Genomic DNA, 14790 nt, shown 5'->3' on the forward strand with positions numbered 1-14790 from the left:
TGGTAGAATTTGGCTGTGAATCCATCTGGTCCTGGGCTTTTTTTTGTGGTTGGTAGGCTATTAATTACTGCCTCAATTTCAGAGCTTGTTATTGATCTATTCAGGGATTCAACTTCTTCCTGATTTAGTCTTGGTAGGGTGTATACATCTAGGAATTTATCCATTTCTTCTAGATTTTCTAGTTTATTTGTGTAGAGGTGTTTATAGTATTCTTTGATGGTAGTTTGTATTTCTCTGGGGTCAGTGGTGTCCCTAAACATTTTTTATTGTGTCTATTTGATTCTTCTCTCTCTTCTTTATTAGTCTAGCTAGTTTTTGTTGTTGTTGTTGTTGTTTGTTTGTTTATTTTCAAAAAAACAGCCCCTGGATTCCTTGATTTTTTTTTGGAGGGGTTTTCATGTCTCTATCTCCTTCATTTTTTCTCTGATCTTAGTTATTTCTTTTTTTTTTTTTTTTTTTTGAGATGGAGTCTAGCTCTGTCGCCCAGGCTGGAGTACAGTGGCCAGATCTCAGCTCACTGCAAGCTCCGCCTCCCGGGTTTACGCCATTCTCCTGGCTCAGCCTCCCGAGTAGCTGGGACTACAGGCGCCTGCCACCTCGCCCGGCTAGTTTTTTGTATTTTTTAGTAGAGACGGGGTTTCACCGTGTTAACCAGGATGGTCTCGATCTCCTGACCTCGTGATCCGCCCGTCTCGGCCTCCCAAAGTGCTGCGATTACAGGCTTGAGCCACCGCGCCCGGCCATTGATCTTAGTTATTTCTTGTGTTTTGCTAGCTTTTGGATTAGTTTGCTGTTGCCTCTCTAGCTCTTTTAATTGTGATGTTCGGGTGTCCATTTAAGATCTTTCTAGCTTTCTGATGTGCGCATTTAGTGCTATACATTTCCCTCTTAACACTGCTTTAGCTGTGTTCCAGATATTCTGGTATGTTGTCTCTATTCTCATTTGTTTCAAAGAACTTCCTGATTTCTGGCTCAATTTCCTTATTTACCCAGGGGTCATTCAGGAGCAGGTTGTTCAATTTCCATGAAATTGTGTGGTTTTGAGTGAGTTTCTTAATCTTGAGTTCTAATGTGATTGCATTGTGGTCTGAGAGATTGTTGTGATGTCAGTTCTTTTGCATTTGCTGAGGACTGTTTACTTCAAATTATTAATTGTAGTCATTTTTAGAATAAGTGCCATGTGGCACTGAGAAGAATGTATATTCTGTTGTTTTGGGGTAGAGAGTTCTGTAGACTTCGGAACCAAAAACAAAACCACATAATTATCTCAACAGATGCAGAAAAGGCCTTTGATAAAATTCAACATCCCTTCGTGTTAAAAACTCTCAATAAACTAGATACTGATGGGACATATTTCAAAACAATAAGAGCCAGTATCATATTGAACCCACAGCCAGTATCATATTGAATGTACAAAAGATGGAAGCATTCTCTTTGAAAACCAGTACAAGACAATGGTGCCCTCTCTAACCACTCCTATTCAACATAGTATTGGAAGTTCTGGCCAGGGAAGTCAGGCAAGAGAAAGAAATAAAGATTATTCAGATAGGAAGAAAGGAAGTCAAGTTGTCTCTGTTTGCAGATGACATGATTTTATATTTAGAAAACCCAGTCATCTTAGCCCAAAAACTCCTTGAACTGATAAGGAGCTTCAGCAGTCTTAGGATACAAAATGAATGTGTAAAAATCCCAAGCATTCCTTTATATCAACAATAGCCGAGCAGAGAGCCAAATCATGAATGAACTCCCATTCACAGTTGCTACAAAGAGAATAAAATACCTAGGAATACAGCTATCAAGGGATGTTAAGGGCCTCTTCAAGGAGAACTGCAAACCACTGCTCAAGGAAGTAAGAGATGACACAAATAAATAGAAAAACATTCTATCCTCATGGTTGGGAGGAATCAATATTGTGAAAATGACCATACTGCCCGAAGTAATTTATAGATTCAATGCTATTCGCATCAAACTACCATTGACATTCTTTACAGAATTAGAAAAAACTATTTTAAATTTCATATGAAATCAAAGAAGACTCCATATAGCCAAGACACTCCTAAGCAAAAAGAACAAAGCTGGAGGCATCACGCTACTTGACTTCAAACTATACTACAAGGCTACAGTAACCAAAACAGCAGGGTACCAAAGCAGACATATAAACCAACGGAGCAGAGCAGAGACCTCAGCAATAACACCACACGTCTACAACCCTCTAATCTTCGACAAACCTGACAAAAAGAAACAATGGGGAAAAGATCTCCTATTCAGTAAATGGTGTGGGGAAAACTGGCTAGCCCTATACAGAAAACAACCTAGACCCCTTCCTTTCACCTTATATAAAAATTAACTGAAGATGGATTAAAGACTTAAAGGTAAAACCCCAAACCATAGAAGAAAACCTAAGCAGTACCATTCAGGACATAGGCATGGACAAAGACTTCATAACAAAAACGCCAAAAACAATTGCAATAAAAGCCAAAATTGACAAATGGAATCTAATTAAACTAAATACCTTCTCCACAGCAAAAGAAACTATCATCAGAGTGAACAGGCAACCTATAGAATAGGAGAAAATTTTTGCAATCTACCCCTCTGACAAAGGTCTAATATCCAGAATTTACAAGGAACTTCAAACATAGTTATGAGAAAAAGACAACCCCATCAAAAAGTTGGCAAAGGATACGAACAGACACATCTCAAAGGAAGACATTTACGTGGCCAACAAACATATAAAAAAAGCTCAACATAACTGATCATCAGAGAAATGCAAATCAAAACCACAGTGAGACACCATCTCACACCAGTCAGAATGGCGATTATTAAAAAGTCACGAAACAATAGATGCTGGCGAGGCTGTGGAGAAATAGAAACACTTTTACACTGTTGGTAGGAATGTAAATTAGTTCAATCCTTGTGGAAGACACTATGGCAATTCCTCAAGGATCTAGAACCAGAAATAACATTTGACCTAGCAATTCCATTACCCAAAGGAATATAAATCATTCTAATATAAAGGCACTTGCACACATATGTTTATTGCAGCACTATTTACAACAGCAGAGACATGGAACCAACCCAAATGGCCATCAATGATAGACTGGATAAAGAAAATGTGGTACAAATGTACCATGGAATACTATAAAGCCATAAAAAGGAATGAGATCATGTCCTTTTCAGGGACATGGACAAAGCTAGAAGCTGTTATCCTCAGCAAGCTAACATAGGAACAGAAAACCAAACACTGCATGTTCTCAGTCATAATTGGGAGTTGAACATTGAGGACAGATGGACACAGAGGGGAACAACACAGATCGGGGCCAGTTGGGGGGTGGAGGGTGAGGGGAGGGAACGTAGAGGACGAGTCAGCAGATGCAGCAAACCACCATGGCACATGTATACCTATGTAACAAACCTGCACGTTCTGCATATGTATCCTGTTTTTTTTTTTTTTTAAGAAGAAATTAGAAATTATATATATATATATATTTCCCTTTAATAGTGTGGTCAATTACAGGGCTTGATTTTAGAACGTTAAATCAATTTGCATTTTGAACTAAAACTCATTCGGTCACTATCCTTTTTGTATATTACTGGGTTTGATTTTATATTTTGTTTAGGAGTTTTATAACTATGTTCATTGTATCAACCTATAATTTTCTCTTCTAGTAATGTCTAGCTTTTGCTGTAAAATCTGGCTTGGCCTTATAGGATAGATTGGGAAGTGTTCCTTTTATTTTTATACTTTGGAAGAATGTTTATACAATTGTTATTTTTTGCTTGTATGTTTAAAAGAATTCAGTGAATTCATTTGGGCTTGGAGTTTCTTTACAGATTAATTTTGTTTAATAGCTGTAGGACTGTACAAATTTTTTTGTTTATTGTTTCAGTTTTGGTGAATTGTGTTCTTCAGAGGATTTGTTCATTTCAATTAAATTCTCAACTACATTGCAGTAAAAATGTTCATAGTTAGCCTCAGAATCTTTCTTTCTTTCTTTTTTTGAGACGGAGCCGCACTCTGTGGCCCAGGCTGGAGTGCAGTGGCGCGATCTCGGCTCACTGCAAAGCTCCGCCTCCCGGGTTCATGCCGTTCTCCTGCCTCAGTCTCCTGAGTAGCTGGGACTACAGGCGCCTGCTACCATGCCCGGCTAATTTTTTGTATTTTTAGTAGAGATGGGGTTTCACCGTGTTAGCCAGGATGGTCTCCATCTCCTGACCTCGTGATCCACCCGCCTCAGCCTCCCAAAGTGCTGGGATTACAGCCGTGAGCCACCACGCCCGGCCTGGCCTTAGAATCTTTTTAATGTTCACAGGCTTTCTGTTTATGGCTCCCTTTTTATTATCTCTATTGTAGATTCTCCATTTTTTTTATTGATCAGACTTCTAGGGATTGTTCATTTTATTAATCTTTTAAAGAATCAACCTTTGGATTTGTTTTCTTTTATACACTTACTCTCTATTTTATTGATTTGTTATTTAAACATTTTAAGATACTTTCCTTGAATTAATTTACTATTGTTTTTCTAGCTTCTTGTGATAGAAGCTTAGAAGTATTAATTTTTCAAGTTGTCTCATTTCCAATATGCATTTAGAGCTATGAATTTTGCTAAACACCTCTTTAGTTGTATCCCATACATTTTCATCTATTGTATTTTCGTTATCATTCACATAAAAAGACTTTCTAATTTCCATTGTGATTTTTGTATTTGATTTTTGAGTTATTCAGTATTGTGTTTCTTAATTTCCAAACACTTAGAGGAATTTCTAGTTATCTTTCAGTCATTGATTTTTAGTGCAGTACTATGGTGGTCACAAAATGTGATTCATTATTTAAATTTTTTGAATTTGTTGAGACTTGGTCTTCTAGCATTTAGTCTATTTGTAAATGTTTCACACACGCTTGAAAAGAATGTGAAAGAAAAAAAGAGTTTTGTAGTTGTTGGGTTTAGTGTCCTGTGTTAGGTTCACATTGGAAAATTGAATTGTTCAAGTCATATACTTATGGTTTTGTCTGCTTATTCTATCAGCCATTGAGAGAGAGTTGCTAAAGTCTGCAACTGTGATTGTGAATTTATCTATTTTTTAGTTCTTTCAACTTTATGTATTTTGAAGCTGTGTTATTTTTTGCATACAAATTTTGTTTACAGTTTATTGCATATAAATTATGTTAACCAGTTAATTTGATGCTTTTATGAAACGTCCCCCTTTATCTCTAGTAATACCTTGTGCCTAAGGTCTACTTTGCCTGATGTAATATAACTACACTAGCCTTGTTTGGCTAGTGTTTACATGGTATCAATTTTTGTAATTCTTCCATTTTCTACCTTTTGGTGTTGTTATATTTAAAGTATGTCTCTTAGGATATAGTTGTTGCTTTTTATTTTGAGACAAGTTCCTGCTCTGTCACCCAGGCTGGAGTACAGTGGTGTGAACACGGCTCACTGCAGCGTTGACCTCCTGGGCTCAGGTGATCCTCTTACCTCAGCCTGTGGATTTGCTGGGACCACAGGTGTACACCATTTCACCTGGCTAATTTTTTTTTTTGCTATAAGTTCTAGGGTGCATGTGCACAACGTGCAGGTTTGTTACCTATGTATACATGTGCCATGTTGGTGTGCTGCACCCATTAACTTGTCATTCACATTAGGTATATCTCCTAATGCTATCCCTCCCCACTCCCCCCACCCCACGACAGGCCCTGGTGTGTGATGGTACCCTTCCTGTGTCCGAGTGTTCTCATTGTTCAGTTCTCACCTATGAGTGAGAACATGCGGTGTCTGGTTTTTTGTCCTTACAATAGTTTGCTGAGAATGATGGTTTCCAGCTTCATCCATGTCCCTACAAATGACATGAACTCATCCTTTTTTATGGCTGCATAGTATTCCATGGTGTATATGTGCCACATTTTCTTAATCCAGTCTATCATTGATGGAAATTTGGGTTGGTTCCAAGTCTTCGCTATTGTCAATAGTGCCACAATAAACATACATGTGCATGTGTCTTTATAGCAGCATGATTTAAAGTCCTTTGGGTATATACCCAGTATTGGGATGGCTAGGTCAAACGGTATTTCTGGTTCTAGATCGTTGAGGAATCGCCACACTGTCTTCCACAATGGTTGTACTAGTTTACAGTCCCACCAACAGTGTAAAAGTGTTCCTATTTCTCCACATCCTTTCCAGCACCTGTTGTTTCCTGACTTTAATGATCGCCATTCTAACTGGTGTGAGTGGTATCTCATTGTGGTTTTGATTTGCATTTCTCTGATGGTCACCTGGCTAATTTTTGTATTTTTTTTTTTTTTTACAGATGGGGTCCCACTGTCTTGCCCAGTCTGGTCTTGAACTCCTGGGCACAAGTAATTTGCCCATCTTGGCCTCCTGATGTGCTAGGATTATAGGCATGAGCCACTGCACCCAGCAGTTGTTGGTTTTTAAATCCATTCTTATAGTCTTTGTATTTTAATAGGGATCTTCAAGTCCATTTACTTTTTTTAATTAATAGAATTCACATGCCATGTGATTCACTTTTAAAGTGTACAATTTAGTGGTTTTTAATATATTCACAAAGTTATACGAAAACCACCATTATCTAATTCTAGAACATTTGAGAAAGAAATCCCTTACCTGTTAGTAGAATTCTCCATGTCTCCATCTCCCCAGCCTCTGGAAACCACTAATACACTTTTTTTCTCTATGGGCTTGACTATTCTGAAAGTTTCATATATAGAGAATTATATGATTTGTGGTCTTTTGCAACTGACATTTTATTTAGGATAATGTTTTCAATGTTTATCCCTGTGGTAGCATGAATCAGCACTTCATTCTTTTTTAATGACTGAAACATATTTTATTTTGTGTACCTAGTGCATTTTGTTTATTTATCTTTCAGTTGCTGGGCATTTGGATTGTCCCTGCTTTTTGGCTATTATGAATAATATTGCTACGAATATTCATGTATAAGTTCTTGATAGACGTATTTTTATTTCTCTTGATTAAATACCAAGAGTAGAATTGCTTGGTCATTTGGTAATTCTCTGTTTAACATTTTGAGAAACTGCCAGTCTTTTCCACAGTGGCTGTGCCATTTTACATTCCTTCCAATAATGAATGAGAGGTCTGATTTCTCCGTATCTTTTCCAGCTAGTCTGCTTGCTTTCCAAATTATTAATGTGCTTGGATTTAAGTTTACCATTTTAATATTTGTTTTTATTTGCCTTGTTTTGTTATTTCTTATTCTTTATTTCCTGCCTTCTCTTAGATTAATATGTATGTTTTATTATTTTTTATTTTTCAAAATTCTTTTCCTTTTCCTCTGTCAGCTTTTTAGTTATACATTTATTTCTCATTCTTTTAGTGCTCACTATAGAGACTGCAACATATATCTTTGACTTATTTAGTCTTCCATAAAATAGAACTTTTTTCACTTCTTAACCAATAGAGAAATCCTAAACTGTTTGACTGAATGTACATTTCTTATCCTTTATGCTTTTAATGTTTATATATTGTAAACTTCATAAGACATTATTTTATGTTTATGTAGTATTTATATAGTATTTACTTATATTTCCCCGTTTTTGCCCTTTGTTCTTTTCATGTGTTTCTGCAGTTTTTGAATCAGTTTTCTTCAATTAGGAATTTTCTTTACTATTTCTTTTATTGCAGGTCTCTTGGTGGTAACTTTTTTCAGCTTTCATTTGTAAATAATTTGTTTTACCCGCTTTCAAGATGGTTACTTTGGTGAGGTAGAAGATTCTAGGTTGGAAATATTTTTCTTTTAGCACACTGAAGGTTCATTGCATTGTTTTCTTTTCCATTGAAATGTCTTCTCACATTGGTATTGCTTCTTGGAAGTCAACTTTAAAAAATTTTCCGGCTGCTTTTAAGAATTTCTCTTTGTGTTTGTTTTTTAGCAGTTTGACTGTAATTTACCTATGGTTTTAATTTTTTAAAATTCTGCTTGAGATTTATAGAATTTCTTTGAATCCTTAGTTTGATGATTTCATCAGTTTTGAAAACTTTTTAGCATTCATTTTCAAATATTGCTTTTGTCATATTCTCTTTTTTAAAAAAATTATCTCCCTTATCTCTGTCATCAATTTAGACATATTTGAGATCTTTTTTTTAAATCAAGTCTCTTATCCTTTATATTATTTTGTGTGTTTTCTGTTCCTTTTTTCTCTGTGTTCTTCAATGTATATATTTTCTACTAAACTACGTTCCAGTTCACCAACCCTCTCTTTAGCTATGTTTATTGTTCCACTAAATTTGTCTAGTTAGTTCTTAATTTCAGATACTGTATTTTTCAGTTTTAGAATAAACATTTCGTTGTATGGATTCCAATTCTCTGTTGAAATTCATCATTTCTCTCCTATTTTTTACTTTCATTCAATTGAACATATAAACCATAAATATTTTTAACAACTTGATAAAAACTTATGTAAATTCTTATGTATCCCTCTTCTCCCCATACTGTGTTCCAGAAAAGTAACTGCTTGTCATCCATCTAATCTCAGAGAGGCTTGTATTTCCATAGTGTGTAAACTAGTTGGTTGCCCTGAGACCTGAGTTTTCTGTTGTGTCCTAGAGAAGTTAGGATTTCCAGATAATCTATTTTTTTTTTTTATTTATTAATACTAGGCTAGGAGTGATGCTGTTTACAGCTTTCTGCATGATAGGCAGAAAATCACAAATGCCATTTGAAAGTCTCTTTCTGATAATGCTAAGATCTGAATGAAATGTGAGTCTTTCTGGTTTGACTTTTTTTCCTCAATTTTCACTAGTTCTTGTTTTTTTTTGAGTGTGCCTCATAATGTTTATTGGATACTAGATAATGTGGATGAAAGATCTGCAGAGAGTCTGGAGAATGTTTTTTCCTCCAAAGACAGTTAATTTTCCTTCCCGTGCTTCTGATTCTGTTAAGGCTTGGTTTGGGGCTTTGTTAGAATTTTTCTATTGCTATTTTGTCCATACTCTTAAGGCGTGGCTTTTTTAGAGTCACATCTAAGAGCTCAGGGATTTTTCAGTGCTCCTCCATCTTGGCAGTGCTTGCTTGCCAGTCCATCTCCTCAACATTAATGGGCTGCTGAAATGTCTACTTGCCTCTTTACTTGGTTTGGTTTGTTTTGGGTTTCTTGGCATCCTGTCCTACATATTTGTAAGCTTAGGAATCAGTTAATAATTTGAGGTGAATTTTACTGTAGATTTCTGGGCTCTTTCTTTTTAGGTCTTTTTTGGGGATATTTTGCCTCCGGAATTCCTCCCTGCTTTGGTAATCCCAGCCTCCAACCTCTGCCTTCTCATCCCACTAAGATTGCAGTTATTATCTTGGTCTCTATTTCCCATGATTGATTTGAAAAATTATCTTATACAAAAAGAAGGATTAAATGTGGAATTTGCTTGATTGGGCTTTCCTTCTCTCAAAGTTTGTAGCCCTGGAAGTCCCATCTGTATTGGCTGCTTTCTGTTGCCTTCAGATAAGTTGTTTTATATGTTTTGCCCAGCATTCATAGTTGTTCTCATTGAAAATGCTTATTTGTTGCACTCTGCTCCATTGATTGGAACCAGAAATGCCGTGTCTCTTGTTTTTTCTGAAATGATACCAATGCTTAGCACAGTTCTGTAAATATTGATTCAGAGTAACTAATTGTTGTTGCAAATCTTTTCAAGGTTCAAATTGTGTTGAACTGATAAAAATCAGTTTTTACATAATAACCATGGACCATAAAGGTTAACTAGCTATAAACCTTATTTTATCTTCTGAAATAAAAGCAGGTGTTTGGTACATTAGGAGAGACCTCTGAAAGCCAGAGTAGAAATAAAGGATCACTGCTATTCACTTAAGCTCTTTTAGCTAAACTTCAAATCTGACTTGTAGTTTTTCTGCTCTTTCAGTTGTGATCATTGGAAGGCTTTCATAGAATTGGAAATTCTTATCTGAATCTTTCATGTTTTGATCTCTAGGAAGATGAAGTCCTCAGTACATTCTGAAGAAGATGATTTTGTTCCAGAGCTACATAGAAATGTACACCCTCGAGAGCGGCCTGATTGGGAAGAAACTCTTAGCGCAATGGTAAATCAGTTTTATACAATTGTTCATATATACATGTATATGTATATATAGCACTTATATAAGGAAAAGGAACTGAGGACACATTACACAAATTTTGTTGCTTTGTTCATTTATTCAGGAAATGTTTATTGAGTGAATACTGTATATTTGGCACTGTTGTAGAGTCTGTGGGCAGAGTAATAGGGTTACAGAGTGGTAAAAATACAGTGTGAAAGGATAGGTGCTAATTATATAGAGTAGTCACAGATGGCCTCTGTGGGAAGATGAGGTTTGATCAAAGACCTGAAGGAGGTGAGGGAGCGAGTAGTGTGTTTATCTGAAAACACATCATTTTAGGCAATGGAAGAACAAGTTACAGGCTGTGGCATAGGATTAGAGAACAAGTTGGAAGACACACAAATAGCATAGTGTGGCTGAAACTGGATGAGAAAGAAATGAGGTCAGAGAAGTGGTTTGGGTGGGTGGAAAGCAGATCATGCAGTTTCTTGTACTTTATTGATGGAGACTTTGGCTTTTTATGCTGAGTGAGATGAGAAACCATTGGAGGATTTTTGGCTGAGCAGTGACACAGTCTGACTTAAAATGTTAAGTCTCAGGTTACTGTGAGTAGGAGGAGGCAAAAGAGGAAGTAAAGAGAATCTGTGTGTTATAATTAATAGGTAAATAGTGATGGTAGCTTGAACCAGGATGATAGCACATATGGTGAGAATTGGTTAGATGCTATAGTTTTACTGATAAAGCCAGCCGTTTTGTCAATGAATGGGTAATAAGAGTATGAGATAAAGATATATTAAGAATGGCTTCAAGGTTTTTGGATTCGTCCACCTGAAGGATGGAATTTATAGTACTGAGATGCTGGAAAAGAAGTTTTTGTTGGGGGATAGATGGAAAAATCAGCAGTGTAGTTTTTCACATGATACATTTTAGATACTCATTTAGTTTATTAAAACTTTTTGTAACAGGTCTATTAATAAGAATGAAGAAATTCTTCTTTTGTGGGAGAGGACGTTTTACTTAACTGGTTAAGAGTCAGCGTTCTCTGTCAAAATAAAATGCAAATGTTCATCTATCAGTTCTGATCTGTAATGATATTTTACTTATTTCATTTTTGAAAATGTCTTTCACTCAAATAGGCACAGCAAATACTGACATAAATTCACAAACATTTTAATTGAACATATTTGTCACTAAGAAGGCATTTATAGAGTTCTGTTAGATTCTCTTCTTGATACTTGCCTTTTAGTATGTTATTACATTTTCTATTAGTCAATTCCAATTAAAGATTAGGTGGAAGTTCTCAGTTGCACAGTTAAATGGAATCTGCAGTATGGAAATTTACTTTGCATTTACATGTGATCTGAAAAACCCTACTGGACCTGTAGTTTGAGCTCAGAAAAAAATATTCACTACCCATTTGTATGGGAATGGCAATCTCCCTTCTTGTTTTAATATTTGATAGTTTGGGATGCATGGATAGTAGCTTGTGATTACTTGTGATTCTCAAAATACTAGTCGTCATTAAGATGACTTTATTGTCAGTGTTTCTTGTATATAAGCTGTGTTTTCTCTTGTAATTGTACATTAAGTTCGCCAAGAAATATCATCAAGTCTGCAGTAAAAACTAATTAGCAAAGTCATTTAGTGTTCCATAGTAGATGTCAAAAATATGTATATCTAAAGCCTTTTTGTATTCTACACATATTTTTACCAAAATTGGTTATAATGTATCTTAGCAGATTCCACTTCAGGTTGTACTGAATTAATGTTTGCTCAAGTTATGTGAGAATATTCTTGCCAGTAGTTGTCTCATGCAGACTGTTCATAGGAGCTAATTCTTCACCCACTTCACACTCAGTATTGACTCCTCAACAACAATAGCAATATTGGTTGCATTTTTTGACTTATCAAGAGTCAAGGAAAACCACTTAAAATCATTTGCCTTGTTTTTTAAGTGCCTGTTGATTTGCTTCCAATGTCCTCAACTTTTAAAAAATATTATTATTATGTGTAATTTATTTTAGATTTTTAAAATGATGCTTTTAAGTTCTGGAGTACATGTGCAGAACATGCAGGTTTGTTACATAGGTATACATGTTCCATGGTGGTTTGCTGCACCCATCAACCTGTCATCTTCATTAGGTATTTCTCCTAATGCTATCCTTTCCCTAGCCCCCAACCCTGTGCAGGCCCCGGTGTGTGATGTTCCCCTCACTATGTCCATGTGTTCTCATTGTTCAACTCCCACTTATGAGTGAGAACATGCAGTATTTGGTTTTCTGTTCCTATGTTACTTTGCTGAGAATGATGGTTTCTAGCATCATCCATATCCCTGCAAAGGACATGAACTCGTCCTTTTTTATGGTTGAACAGTATTCCATGGTGTATATGTGCCACATTTTTTTATCCAGTCTATCATTGATGGGCATTTGGGTTGGTTCCAAGTCTTTGCTATTGTGAACAGTGTTGCAGTAAGCGTATGTGTGCATTTGTCTTTATAGCAGAATGATTTATAATCCTTTGGGTATATACTCAGTAGTGGGATTGCTGAGTTAAATGGTATTTCTGTTTCTAGATCCTTGAGGAGTCGCCACACTGTCTTCCACAATGCTTGAACTAATTTACACTCCCACCAACAGTGTAAAAGTGTTCCTATTTCTCCACATCCTTTCCAGCATCTGTTGTTTCCTGACTTTTTAATGATTGCCATTCTAACTAGCGTGAGGTGGTATCTCATTGTGGTTTTGATTTGCATTTCTCTAATGACCAGTGATGATGAGCTTTTTTCATGTTTGCTGGCCGCATAAATGTCTTCTTTTGAGAAGTGTCTGTTCATATCCTTCGCTTTTTGATGGGCTTTTTTTTTTTTTCTTGTAAATTTGTTTAAGTTCCTTGTAGATTCTGGATATTAGCCCTTTGTCAGATAGATTGCAAAATTTTTCTCCATTTCTGTAGGTTACCTGTTCACTCTGATGATAGTTTCTTTTGCTGTGCAGAAGCTCTTTAGTTTAATTAGATCCCATTTGTCAATTTTGGCTTTTTTTGCCATTGCTTTTGGTGTTTTAGTCATGAAGTCTTTGCACATGCCTATGTCCTGAATGGTATTGCCTAGGTTTTCTTCTAGAGTTTTTATGGTTTTAGATCTTATGTTTAAGTCTTTAATTCATTTTGAGTTAATTTTTGTATAAGGTGTGAGGAACGGGTCCAGTTTCAATTTTCTGTATATGGGTAGCCAGTTTTCGCAGCACCGTTTATTAAATAGGGAATCCTTTCCCTATTGCTTTTGTCAGGTTTGTCAAAGATCAGAGGGTTGTAGATGTGTAGCATTATTTGAGGCTTCTGTTCTGTTCCATTGGTCTATATATCTGTTTTGGCACCAGTACCATGCTCTTTTGGTTACTCTAGCCTTGGAGTATAGTTTGAAGTCAGGTAGTGTGATGCCTCCAACTTTGTTCTTTTTGCTTAGGATTATCTTGGCTATACTGGCTCTTTTTTTGGTTCCATATTAAATTTAAAGTAGCTTTTTCTAATTCTGTGAAGACAGTCAGTGGTAGCTTGATGGGGGATAGCATTGATTCTATAAATTACTTTGGGCAGTATGGCCATTTTCACAATATTGATTCTTCCTATCCATGAGCATGGAATGTTTTTCCATTTGTTTGTGTCATCTCTTATTTCGTTAAGCAGTGGTTTGTAGTTCTCCTTGAAGAGGTCCTTCATATCCCTTGTAAGTATTTTATTCTCGTTGTAGGTATTTTATTCTCATAGTATCATCATCCTAGGTATTTTATCATCCTAGGTATTTTATTCTCTTTTAGCCATTGTGAGTGGGAGTTCCTTCATGATTTGGCTCTCTGTTTGTCTGTTATTGGTATATAGGAATGCTTGTGATTTTTGCACATTGATTTTGTATCCTGAGACTTCGCTGAAGTTGCTGATCAGTTTAAGGAGATTTTGGGTTGAGATGATGGGGTTTTTTAAAATATACAGTCACGTCATCTGCAAACAGAGACAGTTTGACCTCCTCTCTTCCTATTTGAATACCCTTTATTTCTTTCCCTTGCCTGATATCCCTGGCCAGAATTTCTAGTACTGTGTTGAATAGGAGTGATGAGAGAGGGCATCCTTGTCTTTTGCCGGTTTTCAACGGGAATGCTTCCAGCTTTTGCCCATTCAGTATGATATTGGCTGTGGGTTTGTCATAAATAGCTCTTATTATTTTGAGATATGTTCCATCAATATCTAGTTTATTGAGAGTTTTTAGCATGAAAGGGTGTTGAATTTTATCGAAGGTATTTTCTGCATCTATTGAGATAATTGTGGTTTTTGTCATTGGTTCTATTTATGTCATTGGTTCTGTTGCGATGGATTATGCTTATTGATTTGCGTATGTTGAACCATCCTTGTATCCCAGGGTTGAAGCCGACTTGATCATGGTGGATAAGCTTTTTGATGTGCTCCTGGATTCGGTTTGCCAGTATTTTATTGAGGATTTTTGCATTGATGTTCATCAGGGATATTGGCCTGAAATTTTCTTTTTTTGTTGTGTCTCTACCAGGTTTTGGTATCAGGATAATGCTGGGCTCATAAAATGAGTTAAGGACGAGTCCTTCTTTTTCAGTTGTTTGGAATAGTTTCAGAAGGAATGGTACCAGCTTCTCTTTGTACCTCTAGTAGAATTTGGCTGTGAATCCCATCTGGTCCTGGGCTTTTTTTTTTTTTTGG

At 36.1% G+C, this 14790-nt stretch overlaps 1 protein-coding gene across 1 annotated transcript in view; it reads left to right on the forward strand.

Annotated features, from left to right (window-relative positions):
• ARHGAP32 (Rho GTPase activating protein 32) overlaps positions 1-14790 on the forward strand; it is a 222842-nt gene that overhangs the window by 12769 nt on the left and 195283 nt on the right. Inside the window, exon 2 of the mRNA XM_011965417.1 lies at positions 9960-10068. Within this exon, the coding sequence (XP_011820807.1) occupies positions 9960-10068 (109 nt within the window). The remainder of the gene's footprint in view (positions 1-9959; positions 10069-14790) is intronic.

This window comes from Mandrillus leucophaeus, unplaced genomic scaffold, assembly GCF_000951045.1.
Source record: "Mandrillus leucophaeus isolate KB7577 unplaced genomic scaffold, Mleu.le_1.0 Scaffold724, whole genome shotgun sequence".
Lineage (NCBI taxonomy): Eukaryota > Metazoa > Chordata > Mammalia > Primates > Cercopithecidae > Mandrillus > Mandrillus leucophaeus.